Source organism: Hypanus sabinus, chromosome 3 (assembly GCF_030144855.1).
Source record: "Hypanus sabinus isolate sHypSab1 chromosome 3, sHypSab1.hap1, whole genome shotgun sequence".
NCBI classification, from domain to species: Eukaryota; Metazoa; Chordata; class Chondrichthyes; order Myliobatiformes; family Dasyatidae; genus Hypanus; species Hypanus sabinus.
The window spans coordinates 92137571-92162062 of NC_082708.1; the positions used below are offsets into that span (position 1 = coordinate 92137571).

Here is a 24492-nt window from a genome sequence, read left to right on the forward strand (position 1 = left end):
TATGAATTTTTTCTGTATTCTTTAACTTAATCACATCTGTCTTTAGTGTGGTGACCAAAACTGCACACACTGTTCTAAATATGTCCTAAACAACACACTGTATAACTGTATCATGTCCTCTCAATTCTTATCCTCAGTGCCACAAATGCTGAAGTAAATGTGCCTAACACTGCCGTCACTACCCTGTCTACCTATGTCACCAGTTTTAGAAAACCATGTGCTTCCAAGGCCTTGTCATTCACTGTGAACATCCTGGCTTGATTTAAATGTTTGAATTGCATTCCAACTGTTATTTCTCCACCCATTTTCCCCGTTTATTAGTGTCCTGTCCTGATCAGTATTTTATTGTAACCTTATATTTTAGATCCTGTTGTTACCTTCAGAAATGTAAATTGACTGATTACATTGTAATGCAAATCATTAATGTATATGGCAAACAATTGGGATCCCTGTGGTCACAGGCCTCCCAACTGTAAAACCAACATTTCACTACCAACTCTGACTCTTACCAAGTCAATTTTGTATCCAATTGGCTCATTCACCCTAAATCCCACACTTTCCAGCCTCCTCAGTCAGTCTATTAGATAATAAGACCTTAAGAAATTGGAGCAGATTTTGGCCTATCATTTTGCTCTTCCATTTCATCATGGCTGATCAATTTTCCTCTCAGTCCCAATCTCCTGTTCCTGCCCCCCCCCCCCCCCCCACTGTGTATACCTTCATTCCTTGACCAAGAATCTATCAAACTGCCTTAAATATATATATAAAGACTTGGCCTTCACAGATGCTCATGACAATAAATTCCATAGATTCACCACTCCCTGACTAAAGAAATTACTCCTCATTTCTGCTCTAAAAGGATGCCCCTCTATTCTGAGTTTGTCTCCTCTGGTCTGAGACTATCCTACCCCAGGAAACATCATCTCCATATCCACTCTGTCGAAGCCTTTCATCATTTGAAAGGTTTCAATTAGATTACCCACTCAATCCTGGAATCATTTTCGTAAACCTTCTTTGAATCTTTTCCCGTTTCAGCACATCCTTTCTAACCAGCACACATGGGGCAAAGCAGAGTGATCTGCGTGCCCACTGTGCTCCAAGTGAGGAACCCTGGAGCACATCCTCAGCGGCTGCACAAGGGCACTTGGTGAGGGACGGTACCGATGGAGGCATGATCAGGTCCTGAAGACCATCATAGAAGCCATCAGCGTAGGAGTGGAATGGGCGAAGCGGTCCCGACCCTCCAAGCAGACCATTGCCTTTGTAAGAGCTGGGGAGCAGCCAATAGCCACAAAAGAACATTGGCAGGTATCCTGACCTCTGCTAGGGACTGGTAGCTGTTGGTGGACCTCGAAAAGCAGCTGAAGTTCCCCAGCTATATCTCAGCCACCACCCTGTGACCAGATGTTGTCCTTATGTCTGAGTCTACGAAGCAGGTGGTGATGCTGGAGCTGACAGTCCCATGGGAAGATCGCTTGGAAGAGGCCTTTGAAAGGAAGCTATCGAAGTACGCAGGACTGGTCAGCAACTGACAGCAGGCTGGTTTCTCTGAATTGAAGTTGGTTGTAGGGGTTTTGCAGCCTATTCCTTAGACAGAACCTTCAGCAATTTGGGCATCGAGGGGGAGAAGAAGAGGAGAGCCATCCGCAGTACCACCGATGCAGCAGAGAGGGCCTCAAAATGGCTGTGGCTCAAGAGAGGGGAGCCATGGAGTCACATGTAGCTAGCCATCTGGACACAAGCTGGGGTCTGATCAGCCCCGGCTGGGTCATCTGGAGAAGGGTGTATGATGTTGAAAGACCCGAAACACCCGATGATTCCAGGAATATCACCGATGATGTGTCCAGAGGCATCAGTAGATGTATGCACACAGATAAGGAGACAAAAACGGCTTACAATATTCCAAACGAGGCCTCGCCAGTGCTTTATAAAGACACAACATTACATTCTTGCTTTTATATTCTAGTTCTCTTGAAATAGATACTAACATTGCATTTGCCTTCCTCACCACAAACTCAACCTGCAAAATAACCTTTAGGGAGTCTTGCACAAGGACTCTCAACTCCCTTTGTGCCTCACTTTTGTATTTTCTCTCCATTTAGAAAATAGTCAACCCTTTCTTCTACTGAAGTGCATGACCATTACACTTTCCGACACTTCCCGTCTGCCCCTTCTTTGCCCATTCTCCTAATTTGTATAACTCATTCTGTAACAAAAGCCATCAATTCTATCTGACAAATCATTGACGTATAATGTGAAAAGAATTGGTCATAATAAAGACTTTTGTGAAATGCCACTAGTCACTGGCAGCCAACTAGAAAAGGCTCCCTTTATTCCCACTCTTTGCCTCCTGACAATCAGCCACTGCTTTATCCTTTGTATAATCTTTCCTCAAATACTATGGGCTCGTAGCTTGGGACCATAAGGCATAGGAGCAGAATTAGGCCATTTGGCCCATCAGGTCTGCTCTGCCATTCAATCATGACTGATGCTTTTTTCCCTCTCCTCAATCTCATTACATGTTCTTCTTCCTGTAACCTTTGATGCCGTGTTTAAACAGGAACCGATCAATCTCTGTGTTAAATACACCCCATGATTTGGCCTCCACAGCTGCATGTGGTAACAAATTCCACAAATTCACCACCCTCTGGCTAAAGAAATTTCTTTGCATCTCTGTTTTAAATGGGTGCACCTCTATCCTGAGGCTGTGCCCTCTTGTCCTTCTGAATTCCAGCGAGTACAGACCCAGAGCCATCTAACGTTCCTTGTATGATAACCTTTTCATTCCTGCAATCATCCTTGTGAACTGCCTCTGGAGCCTCTTCAATGCCAGCATGTCTTTTCATAGATGAGGAGCCCAAAACTGTTCACAATACTCAAGGTGCCAATATACCAATGCCTTATAAAGCCTCAGCATCACATCCCTGCTCTTGATTCCAAAACCTCTTGAAATGAATGTGAACATTGCATTTGCCGTCCTCATCACCGACTCAACCTGCAAGTTACCTTTTAAGGTGTTCTGCACTGGGACCCTCAAGTTCCTTTACATCTCAAGAATTTTGGATTTTCTCCCCACTTAGAAAATGGTTTGCGAAGTTGGCAACAAAGCTACCTATTCCATCATCTAAATCATTGATATACAGCATAAAAAGAAGTGGCCCCAGCACTGACCTCTGCAGACACCACTAGTCACTGCCATGCAACCAGATCAGGATCCTTTTATTCCCACTCGCTACCTCCAACCAATCAGCCAATGCTCTAACCATGTTAGTAACTTTCCTGTAACACCATGGATCCTTAAATTGATAAACAGCTTCATCTATGGCACCTTGTCAAAAGTCTTCTGAAATCCAAGTACACAACATCAACTGATTCTCCTTTGTCTATGCTACTTGTTATTTCTTCAAAGAATTCCAACAGGTTTGGCAGGCAAGGTTTTCCCTTAAGGAAACCATGTTGTCTTTGCCCTATTTTATCCTGTGGCACCAAGTATGCCATAACCTCATCCTTAACAATTGACTCCAACATCTTCCCACCGAGGTCAGGTTAACTGGTCTATAATTTCATTTCTGCTGCCGTCCTTCTTTCTTAACGAGTGGAGTGACATTTGTAATTTTCCAGTCTTCTGGCACCATGCCAGTCCAATGAGTTTTGAAAGATGCCTCCACAGTCTCTTGCAAAACTCTAAGGTTGAGTTCACCTGGTCCGGGTGACTTATATACCCTTAGTTCTGTCAGCTTTTTGAGCACCTTCTCCCTTGAAAAAGTAACTGCACTCACTGCTCTTGCCTCACAGTCTTCAACAACTGGCACTTCCACTGTGAAGACTGATGCAAAATACTCATTTAGCTCATCTGCCATCTCTATGTCCCCTGTTGTTATTTCTCCAGCCTCATTTTCTAGCAGTCCTACATCCACTCTCATTTCTCTTTTATTTTTTACATACTTGTAAAATCTTTTACTATCCACTTTGATATTGCTTGCTAGCTTGCTTTCATATTTCATCTTTTCCCTTCTGATGATTCTTTTAGTTGCTCTATGTAGGTTTTTAAAAGCTTCCCAATCTATACTCCCACTAATTTTTGCTTTATTGTATACCAGCTCTTTTGTTTTTATGTTAGCTGTGACATTCCTTATCAGCCATGGTATACTATTTTGCCAGTTGAGTATTTCTTCGTTTTTGGAATACATCTGTCCTGCATCTTTCTCATTTTTCCCAGAAACTCATACCATTGCTACTCTGCTGTCATCCCTGCCAATAACTCTTTCCAATTTACTTCAGTCAACTCCTCTCATACCACTGTAATTTCCTTAACTCCACTGAAATATTTCTATCTCATAGGCATTCAACAACCTCATTCTCTTGAGATCCATTATGAACCTGATTTTCCCAATTAACCTGCTTGTTAAAATCTCCCATGACTATCATAACATTACCCTTTTGACAAACCTTTTCTATTTCCTGTTGTAATCTGTGTTCCACATTCCAGCTACTGTTGGGAGGTCTATATATAATGGCCATCAGGGACCTTTTACCCTTGCAGTTTCTTAACTGAACCCACAAAGATTCAACATCTTCTGATCCCATGTCACTTCTTTGTACTGATTTGATGCCATTCTTTACCAGCATAGCCACACCACCCCCTTTGCCTACCTTCCTATCCCTTTGATACAACATGTTAAACAGCCAGGGCGTGTGGCACCTTGTCAAAGGCCTTCTGAAAGTCCAAGTACACAACATCAACCGATTCTCATTTGTCTATCGTACTTGTTATTTCTTCAGAGAATTCCAACAGGTTGGTCAGGCAAATTTTCCCTTGAGGAAACCATGCTCATTATGGCTTATTTCATCATGTGCCTCCCAAGTACTCCTAAAACACATCCTTAACAATCAACTCCAACATCTTTCACAGTGCTCCTCTCCCTTTTTCTTTCTTCAGTGGTCTTCTGCCCTCCACTCTCTGAAGCCCCTTTCTTCAGCCCTGTATCTCTTTAACCAATAAACTTCCCAGCTCTTTACTTCACCCCTCTTCCCTTCTTGGTTTCACATATCACCTTGTGTTTCTTCCTCCTCAGGTCCTGACGAAGAGTCTCAGCCCGAAACGTCAACAGCGCTTCTCCCTATAGATGCTGCCTGGCATGCTGCGTTCCACCAGCATTTTGTGTGTGTTCCTTGAATTTCCAGCATCTGCAGATTTCCTCATGTTTGCCTTCTTTTCCATATATGCTGTCTGGCTGCTGAGTTCCTCGAGCATTTTGTGTGCGTTGCTTGGATTTGTTGGTTGAAGATCTGTCTAACTAATGTTCTTTGAAGAGGCAGTTAATTATATTGATGAGGACAGTGCAGTTTACATGGGTTTCAGTTAGACCTTTGATAGGGTCCCACATGGAAGTCCGTTCCAAAAACCTATATAATATTTGTTGTAGCAAATGTTGAAAATTGGATCCAAAACTGTAGACAGGGTATGACAGTGAGGGTTGCATTTGTAACTGGTAGACTGGTCTGGGATTTCCCACAAAGTTTAGTACTTGTATGCTTTAATGATTTGGATGTGAGTGTAGGCATGTGAATTTGCGAATTGTAGGCATAAAAGTAAAACAAAAATTAGTACTTGGATAGTGAGTGTGGTCTTGTATTATAGAACAATATTGATTAGCAGTTAAGTTGGGCAGAACAATGGCAGATGAAATTTAATCCTCATAAGTGTAATGTCATTCATTTAGGGTGTGAGGGCTTCTAATAAGTGTCCAACATATACCAGCAGACCTGTGGGAAATAAGTAGGAATAACAGCACCAGCCGATTAGGTGAAGACTATGTACAGAATGTTTCTCTTGGCTGGGCCTAGAGTAGAACATTATAAAACTTTAGTTCAGCAACGATTGGAATATTGTTTTGCAATTCTAGTTGCCAAACCAAAAGAAGGACTCACTTGCACTAACAACCAACAACTCCAAGCGACACACACAAAATGCTGAACTTAGCAGCCAGGCAGCATCTGTGGAAAAGAGGAAACTTACCAGGAAGTTGCCTGGGATGGAATGTTTCTGTGATGAGAGAATGTTATGGCTAGGTTTGCATTCTTTGAGGCAGAGAATTGAGGGGAAATGGAGAGATACACAATTATCAAATACATTTGGTGGGTAGATGGTAAAAGTAAATTTCTCCATAGTTAAGTGTTTAAGACCAGAGAGCAAAGATCAAAGGTGAGAAAGAAATGGCTTAGAGGAGATCTGAATAAATTTCTCCCAGGTTGTGGTTATACTCTTATCAACTCAGTATCAACTGAGTGGATAGTAGAACACTCTCACAATATTTAAGAAGCATTGGATAAGCATTTGAATCACCAAGGCAGAGTAAGTTATGTGCTATCTGCTGGTAAATTGTATTGGTATCGAAAGGTATTTGATAATGACTCAATGAACATAGACATTTAAGAGCAGGATTAAGCCCTATTCTTACCCTCAAAGCCACATACAGCACATTCTGCTCTGTCTTATGGTCTATGAGTTTATGGTGTTCAGCCCTTCCTTCCTTGAACCCATCCTTGAAAACAATCATGCATTCTTGTCTACTTCTGTGCACTTTGCCAGCCTTTCCAGGTTTGTTGATTTTTAAACTAATCTCTTGTTAGGGTTTGCTACATACTGATTAAAATTCTCTCAATGTGTTTTGAAAACACCATAAAGCATAACATTGGCTTGTGTGTACTTCTGAAGTATGTCTCTTGATTAACAGGTCAAAATCTTTTCTTTCAGCTCGACAATGAAAAGTGTTGAACACCAATGTCGCTCTTCTCTAAGATGCTTTATTTGTGTTTGTAGTAACAAAGCTGCATAGTAATGACATGTAGATCAAAGCAGATATTCTGCAGATTGGCTTTTTCCTAGTGGCTACCTATTTCAATGCAATTTCCCATTCTCATTCTAACATATCTGTCCATAGCCTTCTCTACTGTTGCAGATGCAGCACCTCATTTCATCTGGGTAGCTTCCAACCTGATGGCATGAACATTAATTTATCAACTTCTAGTTATTTCTCCACCCTCCCTCCTTCTCTTTTTCCATTCTGCAGAATAGTTACCCAGTCCTGATGAAGGGCCTTTGCCTGAAACATTGATTATTTATTTTCTATCCACGGAATGTGTAGTAGATAAGCTGGTTTTAAGTACAGACAGTTTCCGGGTTATGAACGAGTTCCGTTCCTGAGTCTGTCTTTAAGTCGGATTTGTAAGTAAGTCGGAACAGCTACATCCGGTATTATTTAGCGTCAGTTAGTCAAATGTTTGTCTTAGTATATAGTATATATCTTACCTTCCTATGCATATAAAACACTTAAGAAACATATGTAGTTCAATAAATAAACCACTGCATTGCATAGTAATAATCGTAGCTTTCATCGGGGCAGGGCCTTTCACATGCTACATTATTCTCACTTTATCCTTTACCTGTATCCTTTAAAATTGTTCCAATGGTTGACCGACTGTAGCCTAACGCTTTTCCACTGACTGATGGTATTTCACCTCTTTCCAATCGCTTTATTATTTCCACTTCATTTTCAATCGCGATTGTTTTCCGTCAACAGAACAGAAAACTGCAAATTCAGCAGCAGCCGTGGGTCCACTGCTCCCCCGGGTCCTAAAACTCCACCCCGCAGTGAGACAGGTTAAATGGGACAAGTGGGGGCAGTGCTGACTGGAAGGGGTGAGGTCAGGGTGAAACTTGCTAAGAAATATTTAAGCCAAATACAAAGTTACATACTCAACACGGTGTTAACGGCATCGACTTAAAATGGCGGACGGCGTTCTCCTCCCTCTGTTCGTAAGTGGGATGTTCGTAACTTGGGGACTGCCTGTATAATGCTAGGGAGTAAATTATTTGATAGGTTTCAATGAGTTCCCCTGTCACTCTTCTAAATTCCAGTGACTACAGGCCCAAGAGCCATCAAATGCTCCTCAAATGTTAACCCCTTCATTTCTGGGATCATTCTCATGAACCTCCCTTGGACCCTCTCCAATGTTAGCACATCTTTTAGATAAGGCACTCAGATCTGCTCTGACCAATGCCTTTATAAAGCCTCAGAATTACATACTTTTGTATTCTAGTCCTCTTGAATTGAATGCTAACATTGTATTTGCCTTCCTTACTACTGACTCAGCCTGCAAGTTAACATTTAGAGAATCCTGCACGTAGACTCTCAAATTCCCTTGCACTCTGATTTTTGAATTTTCTCCCCATTTAGAAAATAGTCCACATCTTTATTCCTTTTGTACTTAACTTGATTTTGTACTTCATCTGCCACTTCTTTGCTCATTCCCCCAATCTTAAGTCCTCCAGGCACTTTGCTTCCTTAACACTACCTGCCCCTCCACCTAACTTTGTATCATCCACAAACTTTGCCATAGAGCCATCAACATGTAACACCACTAGTCACCAGCAGCTGATCAGAGAAGGCCTCTTTGCCTCTTGCCAGTCAAATCATGCCATTCAGTACCCTTACTGTAATAAAATGGGATGTTATCTGGTTAAGCAGCCTCACGTGCGGCACCTTGTCAAAGGCATTCTAAAAATCTAAATAAGCTACATCCACTGACTCTCCTTTGTCTATCTTACTTGTTATTTCCTTAAAGAGTTCCAATAGATCTGGCAGACAAAATTTCCCCTTTAGAATATCATGCTGACTTTGGCCTATTTTATCAAGCTTCTCCAAGTACTTCGAATCTTATTTTTAATAGTAGATAACGTGTCCAATCCCTTAATAATCTTATATGTTTCAATCAGATCCCCTCTCATCCTTCTAAATTCCAGAGTATACAAGCCCAGTCGCTCCAATCGTTTAACATATGACAGTCCCGCCATTCCAGGAATTAACCTTATGAACCTACGCTGTACTCCCTCAATAGCAAGAATGTCCTTCCTCAAATTTGGAGACCAAAACTGCACACAATACTCTAGGTGGGGTCTCACCAGGGCCCTGTACAGCTGCAGAAGGACCTCTTTACTCCTATACTGAATTCCTCTTGTTATAAAGGCCAGCATGCCATTAGCTTTCTTCACTGCCTGCTGTACCTGCATGCTTGCTTTCATTGATTGATGTACAAGAACACCTAGATCTCGTTGTACTTCCCCGTTTCCTAACTTGACTCCATTTAGATAGTAATTTACCTTCCTGTTCTTGCCACCAAAGTGGATAACCTCACATTTATCCACATTAAACTGCATCTGCCATACATTTGCCCGCTCACCCAACCTGTCCGAGTTACCCTGCATTCTCATAACATCCTCCTGACATTTCACACTTCCACCCAGTTTTGTGTCATCAGCAAATTTGCTAATGTTATTTTTAATCCCTTCATCTAAATCATTAATGTATATTATAAATAGCTGCAGTCCCAGCACCAAACCTTGCGGTACCCCACTAGTCACAGCCTGCCATTACGAAAGGGACCCGTTAATCGCTACTCTTTGCTTCCTGTCAGCCAGCCAATTTTCAATCCATGTCAGTACTCTGCCCCTAATACCATATGCCCTAATTTTGCCCACTAATCTCCTATGTGGGACTTTATCAAAAGCTTTCTGGAAGTCCAGGTACACTACATCCACTGGCTTTCCCTTGTCCATATTCATAGTTACATCCTCAAAAAACTCCAGAAGATTAGTCAAGCATGATTTTCCCTTCATAAATCCATGCTGACTTGGACTGATCCTTCTACTGCTATCCAAATGTGTCGTAATTTCCTCTTTTATAATTGACTCCAGCATCTTTCCCTCCACTGACATCAGGCTAACCGGTCTATAATTCCCTGTTTTCTCTCTCCCTCCTTTCTTGAAAAGTGGGACAACATTAGCCACCCTCCAATCAGCAGGAACTGTTCCTGAATCTATAGAACATTGGAAACTGATTATCAATGCGTCCATGATTTCTAGAGCCACCTCTTTAAGTACCCTGGGATGCAGACCATTAGGTCCCGGGGACTTATCAGCCTTCAGACTCAACAGTCTATCCAACGTTTCTTGCCTAATATAAATTTCCTTCAGTTCATCCTTTATCCTAGTTCCTTTGGCCACTATTACATCTGGGAGATTGTGTCTTCCCTAGTGAAGACAGATCCAAAGTACCTGTTCAACTCATCTGCCATTTCCTTGTTCCCCGTAATAAATTCACCCATTTCTGTCTTCAAAGGCCCAATTATCCTCCTTTATATTCTTGGCTAGTTTACCTTCATACCTCATTTTTTTTCTTGGCATTTTGCCTTTTTTGTTATCTTCTGTTGCTCTTTAAAAGATTCCCACTCCTCCAGTTTCCCGCTCATCTTTGCTATGTTATACTTTTTTATTTTTATATTGCCCTTTACTTACCTCATCAGCCACGGCCGCCCCTTACTCCCCTTAGGATCTTTCTTCCTCTTTGGAATGAACCGATCCTGCACCTTCTGCATTATTCCCAGAAATACCTGCCATTGTTGTTCCACTGTCTTCCCTGCTAGGGTATTGTTCCATTGAACTTTGGCCAGCTCCTCCCTCATAGCTCCATAGTTCCCTTTGTTCAACTGTAGTAATGACACATCCAATTTTCCCTTCTCCTTCTCAAATTGTAGGTTAAAACATATCATATTATGGTCACTACCTCCTAATGGTTCCTCTACCTCAAGGTCCCTGATCAAATCCGGTTCATTGCACAACACTAAATCTAGAATTGCCTTCTCCCTGGTAGGCTCCAGTACAAGCTTTTCTAAGAATCCATCTTGGAGGCATTCCACAAACTCCCTTTCTTGGGGTCCAGTACCATTCTGATTCTCCCAGTCTACCTGCATGTTGAAATCTCCCATGACAACTGTACCATTACCTTTGCGGCATGCCAATTTTAACTCTTCATTCAACTTGAACCCTACATCCAGACTGCTGTTTGGGGGCCTGTAGATAACTCCCATTAGGGTCTTTCTACCCTTAGAATTTCTCAGTTCTATCCATACTGACTCTACATTCCCTGTTTTTATGTCCCCCCTTGCAAGGGACTGAATATCATTCTTCACCTACAGAGCCACCCCACCCCCTCTGCCAGTCAGTCTGTCCTTTCGATAAGATATATAACCTTGAATATTCATTTCCCAGGCCCTGTCCGCTTGAAGCCGTGTCTCTGTTATTCCCACAACATCATACTTGCCAATTTCCAACTGAGCCTCAAGCTCATCTACTTTATTCCTTATACTTCGTACATTCATATATAATACTTTTAATCCGGTACTCCCCTTTTTCCTTTCATATCAATTCCTATTTCACTTGGCCATCCTGTATGATCTCTTCTTGAGCTTTCTAACGCCATTGATTCTGTTGTCCTTTTTAACTTCTCTTATTTTCACTTTCCCTTTAACTCCATCCTTGTATTTCCAGTTCATCCCCTCCTTCCCCCACCCCCCATTACTTAGTTTAAACACACCCATGTTGCAGTGGCAAACCTGTCTGCCAGAATGCTGGTCCCCCGCCTATTAAGGTGCAATCCGTCCCTTTTGTACAATTCATCCCTACCCCAAAACAGATCCCAGTGGTCCAAGAATGTAAATCCTTGCTTCCTGCACCAGTTCCTCAGCCACACATTCAGATCCATTATCTCCCTGTTCCTGCCCTCTCCAGCACTAGGAACTGGAAGCAAACCAGAGATAACCACCCTGGAAGTCCTGCTTTTCAGCCTTCTTCCGAGTTCTCTGAGGTCCTGCTGCAGAATGTCCTTCCTCTTCTTTCCGATGTCATTTGTGCCGACATGCACTACCACTTCCGGCTGTTCACCTTCACCCTTGAGGATTCCCTGCAATCTGTCCGTGATGTCCTGGATCCTAGCACCAGGGAGGCAACACACCATCCTTAAATCTCGCCTGTTGCCACAGAAACCCCTTTCCGTACCTCTTACTATGGAGTCCCCTACTACCACGGCTCTTCCTGATGTCTGACTCCTCGGCTCTGCTTCTGCACCAATTTTCGGCTCGCAGACCTGTCCACCTCTCAGACTGGCAGTATCTTCTGTCCTGACAGCTTCCAAGCGGGTGAACCTGTTTACGAGATACATAATATCTCTAAGCCATTGAGCATGTGTGGGTGGGACAACATCTTTGCACCTAAGAAGGACTGCACATCTGCCCAAAAGAGAGGTGAAAGACAATGTATGACGCTTAGTCGGAGTTAAATGCTTGTCAGCTTCTCCCGAAGTACGGAAAAGAGCAATCAGAGGGTTAGGTTCCAAATAGTAATTAAGTATGTGAGATAAGGTTAAAAAAAATCTCTCCAGAATCTATCCAAGCTAGGACAAGCCCAATACATATGAATAGGAGAGGCCTCGGCCCCTTTACTTTTATCACAACGGGGACTAATATCAGGATAGAACCGCGACAATTTAGTTTTAGACATTAGAGCCCTGTGCACCACCTTGAACTGTAAAAGGCAGTGGTGAGCACATAGAGAAGTTGAATTAACTGACTTAAGAATTGATTCCCAAACCTCATTGGACAAAGAAAAATTTAAATCATGCTCCCAGGCAGTTTTAATTTTGTCGAAGGGGACATGTAGAAATTAAACCTTTACCCAATGGATTCATATGAAGAAACAAATCCACAACATTTTTAATGGGTGCTATTAAAGGGTTGATAAAATGTCTGATTTGGAGGTATCTATTTATTTATTTATTTTTTAAAATTAGTTTTTTTATACATTTTACAGATTTAAAAACCCCAAATCACAATGAGGAACATTAATACATTGCAAAATTAAGCCTACAGTGACAATATGATACAAAGAAAAGGAATTTAAAAAAAATGCACCTAAATTGAAGACAAATAAACTTAGTATCCTCCCCAAGCCCCACAACACAAAAAAAACTCCAGACCAACCACAAAACAATATAGAGAATATAAATCAGGACAATCAAACTCCCAGACTGTGAATACACTTAGCAACAGAGGATAATAATGCCTACTACCAGAAAAAAAAGGGAGCTGAAAGCAAGGGACCGAAAAGAAAAAAACCCTAGTCAAGAGGAAAGTTATGAAAGTACCTGATAAAAGGTCCCCAGACCTTATGGAACTTTAGGTCCGAATTAAGAACTGAATAATGAATTTTTTCGAGGTCCAAGCAGGCCATAATGTTGTTAAGCCATTGAGCATGGGTGGGCGGGGCAACATCTCTCCATCTAAGGAGGATCAAGCGTCTAGCCAGGAGAGAGGCAAAGGATAATATTCGGCATTTGGTATGACTCAGACGTAAATCTGTCTCGCCCCAGAAACCGAACAAATCAATTAAGGGGTTTGGTTCTAGCTGCTGATTCAGAATATACGATAACGTAGTGAAGACATCTTTCCAAAATTTCTCCAAGCTAGGACAGAACCAGTACATTTGAATGAGAGAGGCCTCGCCCCTCTTGCATTTATCACAGAGCCTACTAATGTCAGGGTAGAATCGAGATAGTTTAGATTTAGACATATGGGCTCTATGAACAATCTTAAACTGTAAAAGGCAATGGCGAGCACAAAGAGAGGTTGACTTAACCAATTTGAGAATCAAGTCCCAACTCTCATCAGATAAGGAGGTATTTAAATCCTGCTCCCATGCCATTTTAATTTTATCCACAGGGGCCCATCGTAAGGTTGCTAATTTATCTCGAATAATTGATATTAATCCTTTACCTAATGGATTAATGGAAAGAAAAAAGTCCATAGCATTTCTCGCAGGCATTTCAGGAATGTTAGGAATTAAAGGAGCAATAAAGTGTCTAATTTGGAGATATCTAAAAAAATGAGCATTGGGCAGATTGAACTTAACAAACAGCTGCTGAAAAGAAGCGAAGCGATTATCAATGAAAAGATCTTCAAAATGTCTAATGCCCTTCCTATAGCAAACCTGGAATGCTGAATCATACGTAGTAGGTAAAAAAAAGGTGATTATGTATGACGGCTGGAAACGGAAAAACCATGGAAACCATAGCATTTCCTAAACTGAGCCCATATACGCAAAGTGTGTCTAACAAGAGGATTAGCTATTAATCTGGACAGACTGCTAGGGAGTGCAGAGCCAAGAAGTGCAGAGGTAGATAATTCTTTAGTGGAGCTCAACTCCATTGCCACCCAATTAGGGCACTCGGGTTGGGCATGGAAGAAAGACCAAAAAGTAGCACAACGTATATTGGCTGCTCAATAATATAAACGAAAGTTAGCTAAAGCCATGCCACCCTCTTTTTTAGATTTTTGGAGATGGATTTTATTAATTCTAGAGCACTTATTCTTCCACAGATATGACAAAATAATAGACTCTAAGGAATCAATAAAAGATTTAGGAATAAAAATTGGGATAAATTGAAATAAGTATAAAAATTTGGGGAGAACATACATTTTAACAACATTAATACGACCTACCAAAGACATAGATAGATGTGACCATTGTACCAGACTCTGTTTTATAGTATATGAAAGATTGGCAAAGTTTTCATGAAAGAGATCTTTAAACTTCCTTGTGACTGTAATTCCAAGATAAGTAAATTGATTATGGACTACTTTAAAAGGGAGATCACGAAATGTTAACTCTTGTGCTTCTTTATTAATTGGGAGAAGTTCACTCTTATGTAAATTAAGTTTATAGCCAGAGATCTGGCTAAACTGGTCAAGAAGTGAAAACATTGGAGGTAAGGATATAGACTGATTTGAAGGAAAGAGTAATAAGTCATCAGCATAAAGAGAAACTTTATGCTCAACACCCCCTCTCCAAATCCCGGTCAATTCAGGACAATTTCGAAATGCTGTCGCCAAAGGTTCTATAGCCAAATCAAAGAGAAAGGGACTTAAGGGGCATCCCTGATGGGTGCCACGTTTGAGATTAAATACCTGGGATTTCTGAAAATTAGTTAAAACAGAAGCAGTAGGACACAGGTACAGCAATTTGATCCAAGAGATGAAACTTTGACCAAGGTCAAATTTTTCTAAGACTGCAAAAAGGTAGTTCCACTCTATACGATCAAATGCTTTCTCCGCATTGAGGGAAATAACACATTCAGGAATCCCAGTTGGAGGTGAGTATAAGAAATTAAATAAATGCCGAAGGTTAAATAAAAAGGGCGACGGTTTTTAATAAAACCTGTTTGGTCATCAGAGATAATGGAGGGAATAACTGATTTGGAGATATCTAAGGAAACGAGTGTTAGATAGGCCAAACTTTACAGACAATTGTCAAAAGTTGCAAAGTGCTTATCTAGGAAAAGATCTTCAAAACACTTAATGCCCTTTCTGTGCCAGTCTAGAAATGTTAAATCCTGCATAGAAGCCTGAAAAAAATGATTATGTAGAATAGGACTAGAGAGAGAAAACCCGAGAAGCCCACTGTGTTTTCTGAACTGAGCCCATATTCTCAGAGTGTGTCTGATCACCAGATTAACAATTGATTTAAGCAAGTGGCAAGGAAGTGCAGAGATGGAGAGATTCTTACTAGAGTTCAACTCCATTGCCACCCATACTGGGCAGTCAGACTGATTATAAAAGTAAGACCAAAAGGTAAGAGAACGTATGTTGGCTGCCCAGTAAAATCAGCTTTATTTAGTCTGGGAAATTTGCCCTTCCATAGATAGGATGAAATATTAGAAACTAACGAATCAAAAAATGCTTTAGAAATAAAAGTTGGTAAAGATTGAAATAAGTATAAAAATTTAGGAAGAATAAACATTTTAACAACATTAATTTGACCTATCAAAGACATAGACAAGGGTGACCATTGTGCTAAGCTCTCTTTTATATGATTTAAAAGATTAGTGAAATTTTCTCCAAAACCCAACAGTTTCAAAAATTATTACTTATTATTGAAGGGAATGGCTGTAATCAGATTATGCTTCTCCAAGTGCTTGTAAATCCTATCATTAAGATCTTCAAAAATTTGCCTGCCACTGAAGTAAGACTCAATGGTTAAAATGTCTACTCAAGAGGTATGACTGCTATCAATTTGCGTAATTGTGCAATGTATCTGTAAATGTAGGTAGAACAATGTTGTAACTAATTGCCCTATTCTACAGACTAATTTATTAATTTTGTAGTGGAACCCACAATAACTGTGGGGGCTGGCCCTGAACCGCTTGTAGATGGTGCCAATGCAACAGTTGCAGCAGTATGCACAGCAGCTAATGGAAAACCTGAAGCAATTGTTTCCTGGGAAAGTGATCTTATTGGAGAACAGGAGCTGACAAAAATTTCTGCTCCAAATGAAACCGTCACTGTTATCAATCGGTTCAAGATCATTCCGTCCCGATTTGTGAGGAAGAGACCAATTACCTGCATAGTGAGCCATCCGCCATTGAATTCCACTGTTCGGGTGCCGTATGCCTTGGATGTACAGTGTAAGTATTTGATTTGTAAATTGTATATTTAAAATGCTATGAATCTAAACTGTCAATTTGATTTATGAAATAATACTGTTTACACATAATTGCTGTAAGTAGGTTTATTCTGAAAGTATGGTAAAATGTATTAAACTCAAATACAGGTTTCCCCCGCACTCCAAAGGTAGAGTAATCCAAAATGTTGTAAAGTGATGAAGCAATTACCATTAACTTATATGGGAAAAATTTTGAGCATTCTCAGACCCAAAAAAAACCTACCAAATCAAAGCAAATAACACATAAAACCTAATATAACACTAACATATAGTAAAAGCAGGAATGATATGATAAATTTACACACTATATAAAGTAGAAATACTGTAGGTACGGTGTAGTTTCACTTATCAAATTTGGGAAGGCAGCAAGCCAAAATTGATCTGGAGAAAAAAAATTGACACATACACGCATACATACGCACATGCATACGCACATACACGCATTCGCAAACAAATGCCCGCACAAGGCTTCACGGTCATTGTAGTCTTTCTCGATGTAAACACATGTATAAAGTGGGCATCTTTTTTTTGTAAAAGCGAAAATCCTCTTTGGTCAGCGAAAACAGGTATTAAAGTAAGTCTTTCATAACAAGTTGTCGCAAGTTGTCGTAAATCAAATGTTTGAAAAGCGGGGACCGCCTGTAGTAGAATTTTATATTGGTTTTTGAGGGACTGAAATTTTCCAGCTTGCTTTTTTTTCAGCAGCAAAGAAAAATGAGGGGTAATGCTAACAGTAAGCAGAAAAGAAATAGTAAGTAAAGTTGAAGAGAAGCATGGTTAGAGAATAATCTTGTTACCAAACTGAATCATCAGGCAGTAGAATCCTCGAAGGCAATTTGTATGCATGGAGGCAAGATCAATTACAATTTTTAGATATGGACCATGTTGCAAGGCAAGTGTGTGTGTGTGTGTGTGTGTGTGTGTGTGTGTGTATGTATGTTATAATCTGTCATAGAATGTTACAGAACAAGAAGGCTGTCTGCTATACTGTTCCCAGTGCATTTGAATGAGGTCATCTGGTAACATGGCAGGATTATGAATTATAGACAAAAAACTTTGAATTAATTGAGCCTCAAACATACTCTTTTATTCTATTTTCCACAAATACTGTGTTCTGCATCTCTCCCTTTGTCTTTCTTTATTTACATCTCTTTCAACAAGTCAGCTGCATTTAACAATCTTCTCCACCATGTCAGCCAGTGCCAGCACCTTCTATAGCATTCTGTTTCTCTTGGTTTTCTACCCTCCCACAGGCTTCCCCTTTTGCTTTCTCCATTACTTTCTTTTCTACAACCTAAAGCATCCATGTTCTCTAACTTTCAAAGGTCATCTGCCTGAAATATTAACTGTTTCTCTGTTTGCCTTGACATGTTGAGTGTGTCCAGTTTTGTTATTGCCTTGATGTAATTATCTGGTCCATATGCAAATAGTTGATCATGGAAAGGAGGGTTTTGAATGTGAAGTCTGTAGAATGATCTTTCCATCAGCATGAAAGTCAGATAATTTTGTAAGCTGCTTTAGTGCAACACAGCTAGTCAGAGTAAAGTTTACACTGTTCAGCAATGTGTATTTACATACAGTTGCAAGAAAAAGCTTGTGAACCCTTTGCAATTACCTGGTTTTCTGCAATAGTTATTCATAAATGGATGATCTTCATCAAAGTTGCAATAATTGACAAACACAGTTTGTCTGAACTAATAACACACAAACAATTGTACTTTTCATGTCTTTATGGAACACATTGTTTAATCATTCACAGTCCACATGAGGAAATGTATGTGACTCCTTGTATTTAATAACTGGTAGAACCTCCTTTAGCAGGAATAATCTCCATCAAATATTTCTTTCAGCTGCTGATCTGACTTGCACAATGGCGAGGAGGAATTTTAGACCCCTCCTTCATACAAAATTGTTTCAGTTCATCAATATTTCTGGGATACCTTGTATGAACAGCCCTCTTCAGGTCATGCCACAGCACCTCAATTGGTAAGCTCTGGGCTGTTACTTGGCCATTCCAAAACACAAATTTTCTTTCTTATGAACCATTCTGTTGTTGATTTACTCTTGTATTTCAGATTATTATCTTGTTGCATCATTCAACTTATATTAAGCTTCAGGAGACAGACTGCTGCCCTGACATTCTCCTGTAAAATCTTGATACAATTTGAATTCATTGTTCCCCTCAACAATTGCAAGCTGTCCAGGCCCTGAGGCAGCAAAGCTACCCTAAACCATGATGTTCCTTCCACCATGCTTTACAGTTGGGATGAGTTTTGGTGGTGTTGTGTGGTGTGCCCTTTTTTCTCCAAACGCAGCAAAATGGATTTCTGCCAAAATTTTCAACATTCATCTGTCCACAGAACATTGTCCCAGAAACATTGTGGAACATTCCCTCACTGTAGAATGATGAACACTCGGGTCTTTTGAAATACTTTTGCAGCTCTCTACAATTCTTCTTCTAAGGTACTTTGAAAGTTGTTTTGATCGAGGCATGGTGCACATAAATAGATTTTTTTTTTGAGAAGAGCCAGCTCTGTCAGTAAGACTTTGTGTGTCCTTTTTATAGGGTAGGGTACCTCCAATCTCATCTCATTGACTGAGACACCTGACTCCAAATGGCTTTTGTAGAAGGCATTACGCCAGAGGTTCACATCCTTTTTGAACCGAGACTGTGATTGTTTAAATGGTGTGCTCAGTATTAATGAGAAGAAGTACAATTGTTTGGGTGTTTTTAGGCAGCTTGAGTTTGTCACAGTTAGCACAGAACACCCCTGTGGCCATTCCGCTCAAAAATAATTATACTGCTTTGGGTACTGTTGTGGGAGATGATCTCCCAGGCATTGAGCATAGATCCATGGTACAGAAGGATAAGAGGGAGAAGAGGGGAACGATAGTGACAGGGGACTCAATAATAAAGGGAACAGACAGAGATTTCTGTGGACATGAGTGGGACACCAGGATGTAATGTTGCCTCCCAGGTGCTAGGGTCAGGGACATCTTGGATCATGTCTACAACATTTTGGAGAGGGAGGGAGAGCAGCCAGATGTCTTGGTACATATTGATACCAATGACATAGGAAGGAAAAGCAGAGAGGTCCTGAAAAGAGAATCTAGAGAGCTAGGTAGAAAGCTGAGAAGCAGAACCTCCTGGGTAGTACGAAGGGTGATTGATAAGTTCATCACCCAAGGTAGAAGGAGTCAATTTAGAAAACCCAGCACATTTATTTTTCAACATAGTCTCCTCCTACATTTACACACTGAGTCCAGCGGTTGTGGAGCAGTGAAGGAGTGGAGCTTTGAGGCTTTGACTCGAGAGTTTCTGGCAGTTTTGGCAGTTGGACTGTGCAGTCAAGTCAATCAAGATATGAATAGCTCAGCAGAAAGCAGTTGATTAGACAATCAAGATTTCAATAGCTCAGACTCAACAGAAAGCAGCTGATTGGGCAATCAAGGTCAGGTGACCAAGCAGTCTGAAAAGCTCAAACAAATAAATAGAGGAGTAGCTCAAGCAGAGCGGCCATTGAGTGAGTGGGCCAGTGAAGAAGTGGAGGTTTGGGGCTTTAACAAGAAGAGGCGGAGGACGAGCGTGCTCCCAGTTAGGCTTTACAGTGCCTCCTGAGACGATTCTGTGCCTCTCGTGTGAGATGCGGCAGTCTTGGGGGAGCTCCCCTCTCCCGCAGAGTCACATCTGGCAGAAGTGCATGCGGCTGGGCAATCTGGAAGACCATGTAAGGAATCTGGAGCAGCAGCTGGATGACCTTAGACTTATAAGAGAGAATGAGGCAGTCATAGACAAGAGCTACAGGGAGGTAGTCACGTCTAGGCTTCTAGAAGCAGGTTGTTGGGTGACAGTCAGAGGGGGGAAAGCGAAGGTGAGTAGGCAGGTAGTGCAGAGGGCCCATGTAGCCATTCCCCTGAATAATAAGCATACTGTCCTGGATACTGTTGGCGGAAACGACCAACCGGGGGGAGCCACGGTGGCAGGGCCCCCGGCACTGAGTCTGACCCTTTGGTGCAGAAGGGTGGGACAGAGAAGAGGAGAGCTGTCGTCATTGGCGACTCTATAGTCAGGGGAGCAGACAGGAGATTTTGTGGACGTGAGAAGGACACCCACATGGTTAGTTGCCTCTCTGGTGCCAAGGTCTGGGATGTCTCTGACCAGGTGACATTCTGGTATGAGAGGGAAAGCAACCAGAAGTCATGATACATGTTGGTACCAACGACATAGGCAGGAAGAGGTCCTGAGGTGTGAGTTTCAGGAACTAGGCAGAAGGCTGAAGAACAGGATCTTGAGGATGGCGTTCTCAGGATTGTTGTCAGTGCTACATGATAGTGATGCAAAGAATTGGAGGAGATGGCAGTTGAATGCGTGGCTGAGGAGTTGGTGCAGGGAGCAGGGTTTTAGATTTTTGGATCATTGGGATCTCTTCTGGGGAAGGTGGGACCTGTACAGATTGGATGGGTTGCACCTGAATTTGAGGGAGAGCAATATCCTTGCAGGTAGGTTTGCTAGCATGGTTCGGGAGGGTTTAAACTAATTTGCAAGGGGGATGGGACCCGGAGCGATGGCGCAGTAGAAGTGTATGGGTAAAGCTAGATCTAACATAGAGAGGCTTTGAGGAAAGAGAAGCAGAATAAAGGGTTTAAAGGCAGTAAGGTAGAAGAGCTAAAGTGCATGTACTTAAATGCAAGAAGCATCAGGAAGAAACACAATGAACTGAGAGCTTGGATACATACATGGAATTATGATGTAGTGGCCATTACAGAGCACCAGGGCAGGAATGGATTATCAATATTCCTCGATTTCATTGTTTTAAAAGGGAGAGAGAGGGGGTGGAAAGGGGAGGAGGGGTGGCTTTACTGGTCAAAAATACTATTACAGCTACAGAAAGGGTGGGTAATATAGCAGGATCCTCTTTTGAGTCAATATGGGTGGACGTCAGAAACAGGAAGGGAGCAGTTACTCTATTGGGAGTATTCTATAGGCCCCCTGGTAGCAGCAGGGATACCGCACAGCAGATTGGGAGGCAGATTTTGGAAAGGTGCAGAATAACAGGGGTGTTATCATGGGTGACTTTAACTTTCCTAATTTTGATTGGTACCTGAGTAGTTCCAGTGGTTTAGATGGGGCAGAGTTTGTTAAGTGTGTCCAGGATGGATTCCTGTCACAGTATGTTGACAGGCCAACTAGGGGGACTGTCATACTAGATCTAGTATTAGGTAACAAACTGAGTCAGGTCACAGATCTGTCAGTGGGTGAGCATCCAGGGGACAGTGATCCCTGGCCTTTAGCATTATCATGAAAAAGGATAGAATCAGAGAGGACAGGAAAATTTTTAATTGGGGAAGGGCAAATTATGAGGCTATAAGGCTAGAACTTGCGGGGGTGTGAATTGGGGTGATGTTTTTGCAGGGAAATGTATTAGGGATATGTGGTCGATGTTTAGGGATCTCTTGCAGGATGTTAGGGATAAATTTGTCCCGGTGAGGAAGATAAAGAATGGTAGGGTGAAGGAACCATGTGTGACAAGTGAGGTGGAAAATCTAGTCAGGTGGAAGAAGGCAGCATACATGAGATTTAGGAAGCAAGGATCAGATGAGTCTATTGAGGAATATAGGTAGCAAGAAAGGAGCTTAAGAAGGAGCTGAGGAGAGCAAGGAGGGGGCATCAGAAAGCCTTGGCGAGTAGGGTAAAGGAAAACCAAGGCATTTTTCAATTAAGTGATGAACAAAAGGATGACATGAGTGAACGTAGGACCGATTAGAGATAAAGGTGGGAAGATGTGCCTGGAGGCTGAGGAAGTGAGCAAGGTCCTCAGTGAATACTTCTCTTTGGTATTCACCAATGAGAGGGAACTTGATGATGGTGAGGACAATATGAGTGAGATTGATGTTCTGGAGCATGTTAGTATTAAGGGAGAGGAGCTGTTGGAGTTGTTAAAATACATTAGGATGGATGTCCCCGGAGAATGACGGTATATTCCCTAGGCTGCTCCACGAGGCGAGGGAAAAGATTACTGAGACTCTGGCTAGCATCTTTATGTCTTTGTTGTCCACAGGAATGGTACCAGAGGATTGGAGGGAGGTGAATGTTGTCCCCTTGTTCAAAAAAGGTAGTAGGGGTAGTCTGGGTAATTATAGACCAGTGAGCCTTACGTCTGTGGTGGGAAAGCTGTTGGAAAAGATTCTTAGAGATGGGATCTATGGGCATTTAGAGAATCATGGTCTGATCAGTGACAGTCAGCATGGCTTTGTGAAGGGCAGATTGTGTCTAACAAGCCTGATAGAGTTCTTAGGGGAGGTTACCAGGCATATAGATGAGGGTAGTGCAGTGGATGTGATCTACCTGGATTTTAGTAAGCCATTTGACAAGGTTCCACACAGTAGGCTTATTCAGAAAGTCAAAAGGCATGGGATCCAGGGAAGTTTGGCCAGATGGATTCAGAATTGGCTTACCTGCAGAAAGTAGAGGGTCATGGTGAAGGGAGTACATTCGGATTGGAGGGTTGTGACTAGTGGTGTCCCACAAGGATCGGTTCTGGGACCTCTACTTTTCGTGATTTTTATTAATGACCTGGATGTGGGGGTAGAAGGATAGGTTGGCAAGTTTGCAGACGACTCAAAGGTTGGTGGTGTTGTGGATAATGTAGGGGATTGTCAAAGATTGCAGGGAGACATTGATAGGATGCAGAAGTGGGCTGAGAAGTGGCAGATGGAGTTCAACTCGGAGAAGTGTGAGGTGGTACACTTTGGAAGGACAAACTCCAAGGCAGAGTACAAAGTAAATGGCAGGATACTTGGTAGTGTGGAAGAGCTGAGGGATCTGGGGGTACATGCCCACAGGTAGATAGGGTAGTTAAGAAAGCTTGTGGGGTGTTAGCTTTCACAAGTCGAGGGATAGAGTTTAAGAGTCACGAGTTAATGATGTAGCCCTATCAAACTCTGGTTAGGCCACACTTGGAGTACTGTGTCCAATTCTGGTTGCCTCACTATAGGAAGGATGTGGAAGCTTTGGAAAAGGTAGAGATTTACCAGGATGCTGCCTGGTTCAGAGAGTATGCATTATGATCAGAGATTAAGGGAGCTACAGCTTTACTGTTTGGAGAGAAGGAGGATGAGAGGAGACATGATAGAGGTATACAAGATATTAGGAGGAATAGATAGAGTGGACAGCCAGTGCCTCTTTTCCCAGGGCACCACTGCTCAATACAAGAGGACATGGCTTTAAGGTAAGAGGTGGGAAGTTCAAGTGGGATGTTAGAGGAAGGCTTTTTACTCACAGAGTGGTTGGTGCGTGAAGTGCACTGCCTGAGTCAGTGGTGGAGGCAGATACACTAGTGAACTTCATGAGTCTACTAGACAGGTATATGGTGGAATTTAAGATGGCGGATTATATGGGAGGCAGGGCTTGTACTGTGCTGTACTAGTCTATGTTCTATACAGATCTTGGACCTCCAGAAAGTGTCCACAGCAGGGGTGATTGATAAGTTTGTGGCGGAAGGTAGAAGGAGATGAGTTATTAACTTCAAACTTTCCGGATAATTACTCAGAGTCGAGCCGTATGTGCATGTAACAGGAGCGGTATAAGTCATCTTCTACCTTAGGCTACGAACTTATCAATCTGGAGGTCCAAGGTTCATATGCTCCACGACGGACTATGTGTGTACATGTAGGAGGGAACTATGTTTAAAAATAAATGTGCTAGGTTTTCTGAAATTGACTGCTTGTACCTTAGGCCACAAACTTATCAATCACCCCTTGTCAACCTTATCAATCACCTGGATTGCTGCGTATGCCACGTGCAAGTGAGGTAGAACACTACAGCACAGAAAACAGGCCATTTGGCCCTTGTCTGTGTGGGAAATTTATTCCGCTAGTCCCATTGACCTGCACCGAGTCCATAACCTTCCAGACTTCTGCCATCCATGTATCTATCCAATTTATTCTTAAAACTTAAGAGTGAGCCCACATTTACCACGTCAGATGGGATGGCAGCTCGTTCCACACTCCCACCACTCTCTGAGTGAAGAATGTTCTGCCTAATGTTCCCCCTAAAATTTTCTACTTTCACCCTGAAGCCATGTCCTCTCGTATTTATC

The 24492-nt window shown here is 41.9% G+C and overlaps 1 protein-coding gene across 2 annotated transcripts in view; it reads left to right on the forward strand.

Moving 5' to 3' along the window:
• nectin3b (nectin cell adhesion molecule 3b) overlaps positions 1-24492 on the forward strand; it is a 182309-nt gene that overhangs the window by 102003 nt on the left and 55814 nt on the right. The window contains exon 3 of one of the 2 annotated variants that reach the window (XM_059964779.1): positions 16056-16355. The exons of the other annotated variant lie outside the window; for it this stretch is intronic. Within the exon in view, the coding sequence (XP_059820762.1) occupies positions 16056-16355 (300 nt within the window). The remainder of the gene's footprint in view (positions 1-16055; positions 16356-24492) is intronic. 2 annotated transcript variants of the gene reach the window in all.